This window comes from Mycosarcoma maydis, chromosome 13 (genome assembly GCF_000328475.2).
Source record: "Mycosarcoma maydis chromosome 13, whole genome shotgun sequence".
Classification (NCBI taxonomy): domain Eukaryota; kingdom Fungi; phylum Basidiomycota; class Ustilaginomycetes; order Ustilaginales; genus Mycosarcoma; species Mycosarcoma maydis.
In genome coordinates, this window is record NC_026490.1 from 451,655 (window position 1) to 466,628 (window position 14,974).

Sequence of the window (14,974 nt, forward strand, 5' to 3'; positions counted from 1 at the left end):
ATTCTCGGCTGGGATGCGTCGATGCTAGATGACACTTGGCTGCTAGGCGATGGGTCCAGCGTAGTGGCACGCTCATTTTCGTCCATGGCGCTGTGGATGACTGCTTCGACATCACTCTTGCTGACCGCCTTCCATCCACCGTTGCTTTGCACAAGGTCGTTGAGCTGACCGAGCATGATGGCACATCGCAGCACCTCGTATACACCCTCGCCCAGAGCCAATTGCGAGACGTCTCCGAGAGCATCCTTCATGGAACGGAAGCTCTGTCGTTCCACACCAAAGCGGCCCGTGAGCAAGTGCGGCGTTTCAAATGCGATTGCATGCCATCGATCCAGCATGAACAGCAGCGTTCTCCTCCGGTAGGTCTCGGGATCGTTTTGAACGTTGCAGCCCGAGCCAAGCTTGGAGACGGCGGCAGCCAGCGCCGAGTTGTTGTTGTGACCATTGCGAAGCTGATCAAGGTGGCAGAGCATCAACAGGTCTGCTTCCTGGCCAGAGAGCCGATGCGCCACCTTGCGAAGCGCTCGCAAAGCATCCGTGCCCGATCCTGCCTGTCTGATGAGCTCCTCACGTGGACCGCCGAGACCGGCCGAGGCTTGGCCGATGAGACTTGCTACGCGTGCAGCATGCGCCTGAGACTTGGTGGTTTGCGCGTCGTGTTGCGAGGTGAGCATCTCGACGGGCTCTACGAGCAACCTCATGCCTCTGACCAACACTCGGTCTTCGAGGCGAGCAATGTTGCTGGTGTTCTGGGTATTGATGCGGTTAGCGGTTCGACTGCTTTCGCCCTCGTTTCGCATGGCAACGACGGGGAAAGTGGCATGCAGAAACGAGGTGACCACCTTGGCCTTGACTTGGGCAATGTCGATGTCCGACGCGCGAGAGGGCGAGCTTGTTGCCGGGCGTCGCACCGCCTTGCGTTTGCCCTTGCTGTTGGTTGTTGGCTGTGTCTCGACCATAGACGATTCCGGACGTGAAGCGGCAGACGAGTAGGTTTGTTGGGGCGAGACCATCGACGAAGCTGCCGACACGGATTGGGACGGTTCGCTGTCGACCTTACCTGTTTGAGCAGCGGCGTGGTGAGCATTCTCAAGAGTGTTGATCTCAAGAGTGTCTAGATGCGACTCGATAGCGGGGTGCGTCTCTGGTTTGATGTGAAAATGATCTGATTGGCTGCTGCGACGACTCGAGCCGGTCAAGAATGACTTGCTGTCTTCGCTTTTGGCGGTCGATGGACGGGCAAGAACGCTCTCAAGCCGACTGATACGGACCTCTGTGCGGACCTTGGGTTTGGGCGGTGACGATGGCGGTGGCGGTGCGCTGACCGTCGGTATGGATAGGTGGTCTTGTTGGCGCTCGTCGGTCTCGGCGTCGGGTCGATCGGCAGAGACAATCTGAGATTCGAGCGAGTTGAGGCGTCGTTCGAGGTCTTTGATGTAGCCTTTGCTGGGGCCGCGTTTGAGAGGACGCTTGCTGTAGGTGCAGGTGACTTGGCTGCGACGACAATTCATGCAGGGCTGGAGGATAAGCATGTCGCCCTTGGGTTCCATGTGGGGTTCCAAAGGCGGCACTGCGCCCGAGATGGTGAGCGGATGGCCTGGCTCTCCTGGAAAGGCGCCAATAATGTCGCAGCGTGTCTTGCGACGACGGCATTCATCGCAAGCGCGCGAGATGCGAAGCCGTTTGCGATTAGGCTGCATGGGATGCTGGGAAGTGATGGAGGGATCGGCTTGGTGGACGCAAGGGGCTTGAGGTAAAGTAGAAGATTCATAGGCATAATTGGCAACAGAGGCGGATGAAGAGTAAGAACGAGACGGTGGAGTGAGCAGCGGCTGTGGATCCACGTCGGGTTGACGATCTTGGGGTAAAGGTCGCTTTGCTGATGGATAAAGTCGTGGGGCGATCCATGTAGCGTCTTTGGGCTCGGCACGGTAGCGTGCAGCGTCTTTGGGCTCGGGAGCGAAAGCGTGGCTGGGACGTCGGCTCTCGGATCGGTCTTGATGGTGGCGAGGCTGATCGTGATGCGGTTGAGAGTGGTCTGTGCGAGGGTTGGGATATGGGGTGAGCGAGGGAAAGTCAGGGACAGTTCGATCTCGATGGTCGGAGCTGGATGCACACCTCTGAGGAGGGCTCGAGTCGAGTTTGCGTCGATCGTGACGGAAGAAGGAAGGATGGGCGTCGTTGGATGCCTTGGCGAGGTCGAACGAGTCGTGCGGTGTACGCTGAGGGGTAGGCTCAGACGATCGAGTGTAGATAGACAGCGAGGTAGACGGTGGCGGAGCATACTGGCCGATGGGCTCATCGGAGTGGTGAGGTGAATGTGGATGAGAAGCAAGATCGAGGGGAAAGCGAGCGAGATCGGTGGCTAAAGAGTGCGGACGATCGTGTGAATCGAAGCGCACGTCTCTGGATGAGGACGTGACCGAGGCGTACGTATCTGCTATGGAAGATCGAAGTGGTGTTGGCTCGGCGTGAGGATAGCGAGTGGCGATGGCGGGCAGGTTGCGAGGGACGGGTAGCCTTGGGGGCACAAAAGAGCGCTGCGCGGACCACGGGTGAGCGGATGAAGCTGCATAGGGAGTGTGCGGTGGTGAAGGGTGGTCGTACGAGGCGGAGGGGCGTGAGAGGAGATGAGGGTAGTGCTGAGGATGCTCGTGGTGCGACGCATCGTGTGAGAAAGTAGCGTGGGAGTGGTAGGACATGGTGATGACGGGGCGTGTGGTGGTAAAAGCGAAAAGATGGCCGAGCGAGCAGAAGAGCGGGTCGGGGGAGGGAAGTGGAAGGGTCAATCGAAACAGAACATGGGGGATAGCAAAAGGGTGGGGGGGATGACGATCAAGAATGATGCTGCTACAGAGGAAAGCCAAGCCAAATGGTCGTGAGTGGTAGTCAAGACGGTGTCAGAAGCAGCAAGCACGAAGATGGCGGCTGCGGTGGTTCACGGTCGGTAAGCTCGAGAACGCGGCGGACACGAGAGCGGCGGCTTAGCGGAAAGCCGGATAGACGAGGGCCAGCCGAGAAGGAGACACTCACGACCAAGTTAACTTACATTAAGGTAACTTACGTTAAGCATGTCTTTGGTTGACATCTGTTTCATCTACAGTCACGAGTAACTATGTGAGTTGTGTGTTTGCCATAGTGCGTTTAGAGCTGCACACGGCCAATTCACGATTCCTGATTCATGATTTTTGCACTCTGCACTCTGCACTCTTATTCTGCACGCTGCACGCTGGGGCAGAAGAGTTGCAAAGTACGTTAGCAGCGTGTAGATCTGAAGCATAAAACCAGCTCGCCTGGGCGTGAGAAGCGATTCATCTAAAGTTATTAGAAATATTTGCACGCTGCAGAGATCAGAGATGCGAGATGCAGATGGAGACTGCACATAGATCTTCTGTTCTGTACAGTTACTACTCACACTGCCAGCCTGACGGAGCGAAGCAACGCAGAAGCTAAGCACTAGAATGCAAGAGCCATGTGCGCTTTCGCAGCACCATCGTGAACCGTGAATGCAGAGCAAGTGACGAGTGAACCACAAACACTTTGTGGAAAGGTGGAAAGGAGCTTGAGAGTGTCATCCTCTCGTTTGAGTGTAGCTTTGATGACGAGAGAACAGCTAAGCGGCTTAACACTCGATTGTGGCCGTCGTGCCTGTATACGCTGTGAGCAGACTGAGCGTCGGCTTGGCTTGGACGAGATACTGGACCACGGACGACACTCGTGATTGTGCGTTGCATGTGTGTGGATACAAGAAACGATTCATTTTCACATTCGTGATTTTTTGCTCACGAAAACTGTAACTGACATCTACAAAACCCTCTGTGCAACGGAGCAATCACGAAGCACGAAGCACGAAGCACGAAGCACGAAGCACGAAGCACGAAGCACGGACTTGCTTCTTGCTTTTTGGTGCTTACGCCCTCTCAGCTTGTGACTGTAAACTGTATTATGTATAGTGTCAGATTTTGCCATGCTTGGTTTTAGCCTATCTTCATCCACTGGGGATTTTTTTTGTTTCTCGCTTGCGGTGCGGGCGTACAACAGCAAGTGCGACCCGGTTCGGATTTGCACGCTAAAACTGCGGCTTGGCTCGGAGACGCCTGAGAGCCGTACGCGAGCAAAGAAAATAGAAAATAGGTGTTGCAAGTTAAGCTAAAGCTGGGCCAAGCTAGGCAAGGCAAGGCAAGGCAAGGCAAGGCAAGGCAAGGCAAGGCAAGGCAAGGCAAGGCAGAACATCGTTCCGCTTCTGTGACCGCCAAGAACCGCGTGACGGAACCGAGCCACTCTATTCGATATTCGTGATTCGGATGGTGCCTGACCAATCCAACACGCGAGACGACAACCACAAATCACAAATCACAAATTCTGTAATCGGTAATTGTGTAGCTCTACACGCTGTGCTTCACGATTCTGTCTGCGATTCGGCGATTCTGTGTTTGTGAGTGCACAATTTGAATCACGAATTCGGCAGTCCCGCCTTCAGACAGTGCCGACAGCCATCCAAGATACAGTCGTGAGTACCTCTGCGTGCTCGACTGCTCGACTGCTCGAGCGGGAAAGCCTACTCTGGTCCAACTGGATTGCGTCGCTGTCACTTTGGCTCGGATTTGGATAGGTTTGGCCATCCGGTCCATTCAACTTACGGTATATGCAAGTCGATATCGTCACGCGTTGCATGGGCAGCAAGAATGGTGCGCACAGCGTGGTCCTTGATCCTCGAGCCACCCAGCAGACAAACCTAAACCTTGTCCTCTTCATCACAGCGCAGCGTCAGCAAGCTTGACCCTCCCAAAATAGCTCCGCAGCGCGAAATGCGTTTTGGCAAACGACCTGGCCTCAATCACGGTAGCATTCAGCCGCCGAATCGCTCGAGAGCCAGAGCTCCGACGACTGTGAATCGCCATGACTTGGTTCGCCCACGCAGCGTCCTTGCGTAGTCTCTTGTTGCACAACACAACAAGTCGAGCAACACCGTCTAGTACAACACGCGCCCATCATTGACTGTGTGCTCACTCCACGCTGTCGCCACTCGTCGCGTGTGAGCCCACGCAAAGCCAAGCCGCTCCCAATGCGGCCAACAACGCGACCACCACCTCCCAAGCTCTCTTCATCAGACGCTCGAGCTCGCTTCCACCTTGCAGCTTCCATCGGTGCCTCCACGTGCCACCAAGAGCACCATTCTTGCTTGTCCCAGCCTGTGCTGCCACAATCTGAAGCGCGTCACGCCGGTTCGCGACTCTCTAGCCGACTCTCGAGATCGTCCAACTCGAGCACATGCTCGCTCCTCTCGGCTCTCCAGCACTTCCCCCACACTCCGGAGAATGCCAAGCTGGATTTCAACGTACCCAAAGTCGACCAGACCAACACGCTCGCACACACTGCTGCTCAACCAACGTACTGTAGCGCATCGGTACCTTGGCAAGACACCTGGGTCGCGTCGTCGGCTCCTTGGCAGCACTCGAGGGCAGTATTCGCGAGCCATGTTCCGCCCAGCCACCAAAGTGACGATCCGACCAACACCAGTGCTGACAGATCTCTAGTTGCTCAACATGCTCCGTGTCGGTCAGCCTGCACCGTGCGTGCACAAACATCGCTGACGCCTCGACTGTGTGGGCAGACGGTGCATTCAGGAACACGTATTTCGTTTAGCAGCACCTCGCACAGCCGTGTTGGAGTGGCGTCAGCGTTGCAGTGCGGCGAGTCTCGCGTCGCGTCGTCCGGGCTGGACCAAGCGCAGAGCAAGGCCGACGATCGATGCTCGGTGTTGCGTGAATCGGGGTGGTGCGCAACTACGGCTCGCGCAGACGATGGGGCGTGCAGCCAATGCAGCCAACATGCTCGCTCAGCTCTGGCTGCGCGTTTGCACAGAATCCATGCGCAAGACGCATCGACATGCGCTTGTGCTCGCAAGTCGGCAGACGTGCGCGACACTGGCGACTCGGACGAATCCAACATCGTCCTCGCCTCGCTCGAATACCAGCCGCGGTGGCGCGACAAATGCGTGCGTGTCAACACACATGATCGCATCAGTGCACACATAACCACGCTCACCAACTGGATCGATCGCCTCCACCGCAAACGTCGCCATCGTCGAACGCGCTGGCGCGAGCCATCGCCCTAGTGCATCTCATTCGCGCTCGCGCCCGCGCCGCCAGTCCAAGTCCGCGTCTGTCGCTCACTCACGCTTCGCAACTCATATCGTCATGTTTGATTCCTCTCCGAGTCGCACTGTGGCACCGACTGTTACAGCGAGACGGCGATGCTGGGCAGGATCGACGTATCGTCTACATGGCTGTGCGAACCGACGCGAGCATACGTGAACAGCACGCCGGTTGGCTGCGCAGAGCCCGGTACGCTGCCGTCATGTGCATCGCTCTTGTCGGTGTTGGAAAGCGAGGTGGATGCGAGCCGGCTGAGCGTCGGGTCGTTGCGGTCTAGGACGCGTACGCCGATGACGGGGAGCGCAAACGTGCCTAGCTGCTGTGGAGTGAGCCTTGCAAAGTGCGTGAGATCGAGTTGTTGCCCAGGCAGCACGTACGGGATGCACAGATGACGCGTCGCAGCGAGCGTAAAGTGTGCGTCACTGTCCAGTGTCAGTAGCACCGACAGAGAGTGCCAAGCATGTGTGTTGTGCAGCGTCACATGCACAGGAAGCGGCATCAGCAGCCTCGCCGACGTCGCGTACGAGAGCGTTACGTTTAGCCAGGCTCGAGCTGTCAATGCACCATCAGAGCGTCCAGACAAGTCGCTAAACGCGATCATCGTCGAATGCACCTCGTCGCTTATCGCGCGCGACCAAGTGATACGCCACCCAATCGGTGGTGCATGCACAGCGAGAGCGCGCACGAAGCTAAACCGATCATTCGGCATCCACTCGCCCAACGCATCTTCTTCTGCAACCAACATCTCTCCATCACACACCACCTCGACTTTCGATACCGTCACCGCTTGCTCACCCACCATCTCGACATCCAGTCCCACCTTCACTGTCTCCTCCTCCTCCTCTGGATCGTCGAATTCCAACAGACCCTTTTCTCGCCCCCGCGCTTGCGCGCCACCCCGCTTGATCCACGCCACACATTCAAACGCCTTGTGCACACCAATGCTGCAACTGCTGCTCGTCGCCACCTCGACCGTCTCGGCATCCACATCCCCCACACCCGCCACTCGCACAGTCACATTGACCACACGCACCCCACTCGCCTGTCTCGCCGTTAGCCAAATCTTCCGCTCCACCTTGCCGCCAGCATCCACGGATCCCAATGACAACAGCTCTACGCTCTGTTTCTTGTCGCCATTCGCCTCTCGGGCGTCGTCGTGCGAGACCATCAGTGTGTCCAATCCACCATCGTAGCTAGGCTGCAAGCGCGCATCGATCCATACCTGCACCGGCACGTCTTCGTGATTGCTCACACGCACCGTCAACGCAATCCGTTCGTCGATGTACAGGCTACCCGTCGGCGTCGCCAGCGCGAGCGACACGTTGAAGCGTTTAGGCCGCACGTACGTGACCGACGGATTCTGCCGTTGCGCCAGCTTGACGCTCCGCTTACTGGCCAGCAGCCAACGCGCGGTGTTGAGACCACTTTCAGCCGTGTCCGAGTCAAGCACCGCTTCGCGGACCGGCAACACATCCAGTTGCAGTTTCCACTTTGCACAGGCAAGGTGCACACTAACTCGCGCCACCGAGATAGCGCCCGCATGCGACGCCTTGATATGTCCCTGAAACGCAATCGTACCACTTTTCGGTTTCAACAATGCATCCAAATCGGCTCGGATCGGCTGCAACGGCGTAGAGGTGAGGTCGAGTGAGCCCAGATCCACAATCAACGGATCACAACTGCCACCGTCGGCATCGTTGCAGGAATCGATCTCAACCGCCGACTCGTGAGTGTGTTGGCCGTTGGAAAAGTACAACGTCACCAGTTCGGCTGTGAACAGCTGTGCGAGGTCGAACGACGGATGAGCGTTGCGGATCACCACTTGGAACGGCACCTGGGCGCCAAACTCGACTTGGGCCGCTGGAAACGCCGTGTCCATGTGCAGGAATCTGGCTGGTACAGTGATGGTGCTTTCCTCATCTTGGCCTTGCTCCGCATCTGGCATATCACCAGCCTCACCATGCGCGTGGCCCAAAAACGTTTTGAGCGCACTCACCATCTTGTCCCTGTTGTGCATCTCGATCGGCAGAGTTGGGTCCAGCACTTCGATCAGCATTTTCATCGCACTTGTTCTGTCTGCCGCGCCAATCGCCGCCTGTACCGCCGTCTCAACCAAGCCTGCCCTTACGCAGTGCACCTCGTCCTTGGCATAACTCTTGAGTATCCTCTCGAGGAATTTGAGTGCCATTTCGTTCTGCCCGCCATCGTGGTACGCGGTCGCGATGCGAGCAGCAACCAACAGCGCGCAGCGGTAAAGTCGGTTTCGTTTGAAAGAGTCGTACGCCTTGGTGAGCGATTCGGTGAGCTGCGCAGTGTGGTCTACCTTGCGCTCGTGCGAGAGTGGGCTCGAGTCCGAGTCGTCTTGAGTTGTGGTAGAAGCCGCACTCGCGCTCAGGAAGCGTTGTCGCCGCTCGACGGTGCATAGCGCTGCCAGGTAGTAGTAGGCGCCCGGCGTTTGAAGGACGGTGCAAGTGTTTGCGGATACAGAGACGGCGTTCGAGTTGGGTAGGAGCAGCCCAGGCGGGGCGACGACGCCACCTCTGCCGTCCGAGAAGCGCGGCAGTGCGTCCGGGTGGATAAGGCGCGATGGCAAAGGTGGTGCATGCATGGGCAACTGGAACGGTGCAAGTGGCGACGACGGCACAGCGCGCGTTGCGTGCTCAACGAGCTCGCCAAACATGCGGTACTGCTTGGCGAGCCAGGACCAGTATTCAAACGTGATCGCGCCAATCCCCCACCCGGTGCTCAAGTCCGTGAACCTTGCCAGGTGTCTGCGAAAGAACACAGCGGCGCCTTGACCATCATCGGCGTACAGCAGAAGCTTGCAGATTCGTACGCTGAGCGTATCTGCCAACACCTTTGCCTCGGCCCACCGTTTTGTACGCGGCGGCAACATGAGCGTACTACCCAACAGACACGTCGGCGAGTTGCACAGCAGATCATACGCTTCCCTGTACCGCAACGCTGCCTCGTGCATGTCGCCTGCGAGCTCGGCGAACACGGCGAGCTTATACTCGCTTCGCACAATCCATCCTTGGCGACTGAGCCAGCTGATGTCGTTGGCCGTCAACGTCTTTGCGCTCGCCAAAGCCGACGGAAGCGTTCCAAGCGCCGTCACCAGAGGGTGTAGCGTCGAGGCAGGTGGTGGGTAGCGTGTGCGTTTTCGCTTGACGCGTCTGGCGTGCTCCCTGTAGTAATCCGCCGCCGACTCGAAAAGCGCACCATGCAAGCTCGACACAAATTCTGCCAGCTCGGGCTTGGTAACGGGCGTCAAGACGAACAGACTCGCCTTGGAATCTAAGCCGCTGCTCCTTCTGACGAAACTGAGCCTTGCGTCGAGCTGCGCATCGTCCAGCATCTCGCGCTGCGTCAGGAGCACGATGGTGAGCTTGATGCCGCGTTCGGCGAGCGAGCGCCTTCGATCGGCGATAGTCTTGATGAGCGCCTCGTCGGCGATTCGAACATGTTCCATGTCCGACGCGGAGACAAGGCAGTGGAATGCGACAAACACCGCAGGGATGAGTTCGCGATGCTTGCGAACCCACACGGGAGCGATGAGGCCGTCTGGGAACTGCGGAGAGTTCGGATGCAGTGGTGACAACGGAGATCGTGGAGGCAGCGCTGAAAACGCAGCGATGGCCGCTTCGCAAGGCGAAGACGGAGAGCCTGTGGTGACAGAAGGTATCGGTGGAACGTGTCGAGCTGATGGCTTGGTCTTGAGTGGCGGTAGACGAACATTGTGGTCGGCAAACACGGTGTGAAAGACAGCTGCTCGGCCTCGCGAAGGGTCCCAGAGCGTGTTGCGCGCTCTGGAAGCCAGAATCTCGTGCACAGATCTCGTCAGATCCGGAAACACCACGGTCGGATGATCTGAAGCTGCACCCGGTGCGGACGCATCGGAAGCCGTGTTGATTGGAGTTGATGACGATGGTCCGCCAGAATTCGAAGACGCTGCTGCAGCTGCCGTGGTAGACGGGGAGGATTTGGACGGTGGTGTAAGTCCAGCTACCACCATGCACGCAAAGTGATGCAGAAGCAGCTCTGGCGGAAAGGCGTTCATGATGGATATCGTCCAATGCACACCGTCGAAATGGCCAAGAGCGCTAATATCCACGCGTGATGCGCGCTGATGTTGCTAGCCTATGATCAGTACGGCATGAGATGCAGGTAGAATCAAAATGGGCGTCTAGTGATCAGGTAGCACAGATCAACGTACGTGTTGAGGAATCAAGATTGACGAGACGAAGTGTGAACCCTGTCACCATGATGGCGAGAGACTTTGCGGTTTACAATTCGTGATTTGTGATTCAAAATTGTAGACAAGCGTGAAGAGCGTGCGTCCTGGCTTGTGCACCACTCACCACTCACCACGCACATGGCACATGGCACAGATTTCGTTTTTGTCGTGATTGTTACCACAAGTCTAACATTCAGTCATTTTCGAGTGGCGAGTCGTGAGTCTTGAGACTCGTGACTTGTTCCTTCAATCGTGAATCACGAATCTGGTTTCCCAATCGTGACTCACTCGCTCCAGTCCCTAGAAGATGGATATACAATGGCATGACAGCTAGATGGAAGGGTATAGGGGGGCAGAAGAAACGACGTTTTCACGGTTGTTGTGCCTCTGTCACCAGCCATACTGATTCATACCGCGAGCCATGGCCTCGCGACCCTTCTTCCACCTCTGTTCCAACTGCGCTCTGTTCTCAGCGGCCAGGTTGACGATGCTACTCAACTGGCCCTTCTTGAGGCCTTTAAGCATACCTGGTTTGCGCTGTGGCACGTCTCGGTTCCCCGCGGCAAATTCGGCAGCGGCGGCGTACTTGTCACTATCCGTTTCGTCACCGCTTGCAGAGAGATAGGCCTGGCGGGCTGCAGTGGAGGCGTCGAACGCTTGAATGTCTTGCGGTGTGAGTCCTGCAGCTAAAAGGTCGCGTGTGCCATCAAGGTTGGGTGTGCTCTTGGATGATGATGCAAGCGAGGAGCGAACGAGCGATTGCTGGTACGCGACAAATTGCGCTTGTGCTTCAGCAGTGATGGGCACCCACAAGCCGTCATGATCGAGCTGCCAGCCTGGATATTCCGAGGCCGAATGCGTGGAGTCGACTGCATCTGCCGATGGTTGCCCCTCTGATTGATCTATGACCGGTGCAGATGAGACGCAGAAAGATGGCGTATGCGATGTGGGCGCATCGCTGTTCAGAGGACGCGCCGTGTCGAGCGAGAAAAAGTCGACCGATGCTGCCGCCTCTGTCTTGCTCGATGATGGTTCGAAATGCGACGACGCTAATGGTGCTTCCGTGCTTGACGTCGATGTCAACGCTTGTGTGGATGTCGTTGAATCCGAGCTTTTGGAGGCGCGGTCTGAAGAGGCAGCGGCAGGCGCATCCGGCTTGTTTGCTGCAGGCTTGAGCCCAAGCATGGCCCTAAACGCATCATTGTTCTTTGCCTTCGGTCTGCTATTCGCCGCAGCAGCGGAATCGTCCTGTTGATCCGGAGATGCAGCACTAACGGCGGGTTCGTGGATCTTCAGAGGTGCCTCAGGTGCCTCTGTCAACGGCGCATCTATCTCATTCATGGATTTGGCCGCTTTCTTTGTCTGCGCCTCTTGGTTCCTCTCGGCCAGAACCTCGTCGTTGCTGCGCTTGGGTGCTGGTAGCATGCCGAACAGCGAGTGCTTGACCGAGCTACCGCTTGCTATACTAGATCCCAGCTTTGGCTTTTTGCTGCTGATTCCAGATTCTGCGACACGGTCCAAATCGTGCGTGTCGTCGCTGCCATTGTAAGACTTGAACGACTCGACTTTGATCACTTTGCGCTTGGAGGAAGATGCAGGTGGCGGCAGTGACAGCCTACTTGGACTCGAAGACGACGAGGGCACAGGTAGCTGGGATGCCAAACCAGCTCTTGGGGACGGAAGCAGCGAGTCGAGTTTGCAAGAGGCTGGCTTAGCCGCCGCAACTGTCGCAGCGCTCGACACTGCATCTCTGCTTGGCCCAGCATCGTCGTCCGAGTCGCTGTTGTAGCTGGTAAGCGATGCCAATACAGAAGCCATACTGGCCGTGTGCGCCGAACAGCTGTGCGTATTCGAGATGGTGCAATGCCCAGAGGGATGGTGGTGCGATGGGTAGAAGCCAAGCTGCGACGCTTATCCGTGATGCAACCACGATCGAGAATCGCGAGTGGAGGCAGCGCCAAGCGTGAAGCGTGAAGCACGAAGCACGAAGCACGAAGCACGAAGCACGAAGCACGAAGCACGAAGCGTCAAGTTTTCACGTTTCACGTTTCACAGTTTTCTATTCAAGCCTGTTAGGGTTTTTCGGCATTCTTCACGGCAATCCAAATACCAAACTCGTGACTTGAACCGGCGAAAAGACAGAGTGAAACAAAGTCACGAGTGCGACGCGCACGGGCACAAACCCGCCAAGCACGAGCTCAGTTAACTTGACTGATGCGTACCATGTAAGTTATTGGACAGGCGTGGACATGCGTGGGCTCGTGCATTTTACCCTATCTTGTGCGCCAACAGCAGCAGCAGCAGCAGCAGCAGCAGCGGAGCACACGCTTCCGCTGTTCAAGCCACACGTGATGGCTGCCCTGCCTCGTTGTCTTGTCACCATCATCTTGTTTGCTCTTTGACATGGTCCGAATCATGAAGAGCCTTGGTTTTCTATCTTGCCTCGCGGCGCTGCTTAGTAGCAATGTGACGGCTGCTGCTAGGATCGATTCTGCGAACCGGCAGATCAAGATGGCTGTCGGTGCTCGTACCAACGGTAGCTGGGATTCGGCTCCAGCGCCAGCTCCGGCTCCGGCTCGACCTGGAAGCTATCTCGAGACACAGGACGGTTACGCGGCTTCCACGAGCACTGCTACTGGATCGAGCGCTCAGGCTCAGATCGATGGCGTGCTCACTACGTCTTCTGGAATCGGAGGGCCTGCTCGTATCGAGCTGCCCCTGGACGCTATCTCGTCGGCGGCATTTGGTTCGGCCGATGTAGAGCAGATAATCGCATCCGCAAATGGCGAGTTTACCGTGCTCTCGCATCGAGACTTTCCGTCGGTGTCGGTGCGCATCAAGCAGCTCTACTCTCCTCGGCCCGCATCACAGCTCAGGGAGCACGAGGTTGACCCAGACGCGTTTTGCGACCCCACCGTCACGTCTTGGTCTGGCTACATTGATACCGCTTACGGTGGTAAGAGTCTGTGGTTCTACTTTTTCGAGTCACGCTCCAACCCTGCCAAGGACCCGGTGATCCTGTGGACCAATGGCGGACCTGGTTGCTCTTCTTCTCTGGGACTGTTTATGGAGCTGGGCCCGTGTCGTGTACCCGAACGCGGGGGCAAACTCACGCCCGGTCCACCGATCAACGGTACCAAGTGGCATGCACAGTCGTGGACCAACCGCGCCAACGTTTTCTTCATCGACCAGCCCGTCGGCGTTGGCTACTCGTACTCCAAGACCGATCAGAAGGTGTACACGACCGAGGAAGCTGCCAAGGATGTCTATGCATTCCTGCGCGTCTTCTTCTCTGCGTTTGATCGCTTCAAGAAAAATGAGTTCTACATGGCGGGAGAATCGTACGGCGGTCGATACATCCCCATTTTTGCGTCCGAGGTGGCGGACCGGAACCACGATGTGGAGCGCAAGGCACTCAAGGCGGGCAAGCAGGTCGATCACGATCAGCTGATCAACCTCAAGGGAGTTCTCATCGGCAACGGACTTACGGATGTCAGCAAGCAGATTTCGGGCTACTATGACATGACGTGTACACGTCGCGGAGGTGTCGAGCCGATCTTGAGCATCGAGACGTGCAAACGCATGCACACGTACGTGCCTGTATGCCGCGAACAACTTGGCAAGCACTGCGTCGAGTCGTACAACCCGGATCTGTGCGACCTCTGGCTGGCAAAGTGCTCGGACGAGATCGAAGCGCCTTACTTTTACACTGGGCAGAACCCGTACAACATCAAGGACGATTGCAAGTCGGGGCTGGAACCGAATCTGTGCTACGACGTGACCGACGACATCCGAAAGTACCTGGACCGCGACGATGTTCGCGAGCTAGTCGGGGCTGCTTCCAAGGATCAGATCGGCAAGTTTGCGAGTTGCAACAATGATGTCGCCAGTGGATTCTCGAGGATGCTCGATATGGCGCACGACAACGGCTTTAACGTGGCAGGCTTGTTGGAGAGGGGCATCAAGGCATTGGTGTACGTGGGTACTTTGGATTGGATCTGCAACTTTAATGGCAACTTTGAATGGGTCAAGACGTTGGACTGGAGCGGCAGCCAGAGCTTTAGCGAGGCCAAGAATTACGAATGGGTCGTCGACGGCGAAAAGGCAGGTAGAACGCAGAGTGGAGGTGGACTCACTTGGGTCACTGTATACGAAGCAGGTCACATGGTGCCGTACGACCAACCTGATGCTGCACTTGCTATGCTCAACCGCTGGATCGACGGCCAGGATCTTTGAGGTGCTTTTTCTCTCACATCCGCTATATCATTCCGATCGTTTCCAGGGCTCACCGTGCGCGCATCGCAATCGCAATCGCAATGGCAATCGCACTATTGAAACTCGCGCGCGTGATGCTTTATGCAACGCACCATCTCGAGATGAGGTTGAGCTTTGTTCTCCATGCAAGGTTCAGGACATGACTGAAACAGGAGGTGGAAAGTTGGGCGGACGTCGCAAGGGGCAAATGTGACTGAATTGGGTACTGCGGCGATGAGGAGTGAAACCAGTGAAGGACTGCACGTGCACCAGCATGTTTCGTCATTGTCATTGTCATCGTGCTTGTGGCGGTGCGCAAGAAACC

The 14,974-nt window shown here is 56.9% G+C and overlaps 5 protein-coding genes across 5 annotated transcripts in view; 2 read left to right on the plus strand and 3 right to left on the minus strand.

Annotated features, from left to right (window-relative positions):
- Window positions 1-2,702, minus strand: part of UMAG_15065 (uncharacterized protein) — a gene marked incomplete at both ends in the record, with an annotated part of 3,544 nt that extends 842 nt beyond the window's left edge. Inside the window, one exon of the mRNA XM_011392728.1 lies at window positions 3-2,702. Coding sequence (XP_011391030.1) covers window positions 3-2,702 — 2,700 coding nt within the window. The remainder of the gene's footprint in view (window positions 1-2) is intronic.
- Window positions 2,703-5,065: 2,363 nt separating this feature from the next.
- On the plus strand, window positions 5,066-6,118 carry UMAG_12275 (uncharacterized protein; the record flags this gene model as incomplete). Its single annotated transcript, XM_011392720.1, has 1 exon — window positions 5,066-6,118. One exon carries the CDS (start codon window positions 5,066-5,068, stop codon window positions 6,116-6,118), a length of 1,053 nt encoding a protein of 350 aa, XP_011391022.1.
- Window positions 6,119-6,240: 122 nt separating this feature from the next.
- On the minus strand, window positions 6,241-10,218 carry UMAG_04639 (uncharacterized protein; the record flags this gene model as incomplete). The annotated part of the gene is made up of 1 exon (XM_011392623.1): window positions 6,241-10,218. The coding sequence occupies one exon, from the start codon at window positions 10,216-10,218 to the stop codon at window positions 6,241-6,243; it is 3,978 nt and encodes a 1,325-aa protein (XP_011390925.1).
- A 567-nt stretch (window positions 10,219-10,785) lies between these two features.
- On the minus strand, window positions 10,786-12,213 carry UMAG_12276 (uncharacterized protein; the record flags this gene model as incomplete). The annotated part of the gene is made up of 1 exon (XM_011392721.1): window positions 10,786-12,213. The coding sequence occupies one exon, from the start codon at window positions 12,211-12,213 to the stop codon at window positions 10,786-10,788; it is 1,428 nt and encodes a 475-aa protein (XP_011391023.1).
- Window positions 12,214-12,810: 597 nt separating this feature from the next.
- Window positions 12,811-14,631, plus strand: UMAG_04641 (uncharacterized protein; the record flags this gene model as incomplete). The annotated part of the gene is made up of 1 exon (XM_011392624.1): window positions 12,811-14,631. One exon carries the CDS (start codon window positions 12,811-12,813, stop codon window positions 14,629-14,631), a length of 1,821 nt encoding a protein of 606 aa, XP_011390926.1.
- Between the last annotated feature and the right edge of the window lie 343 nt (window positions 14,632-14,974).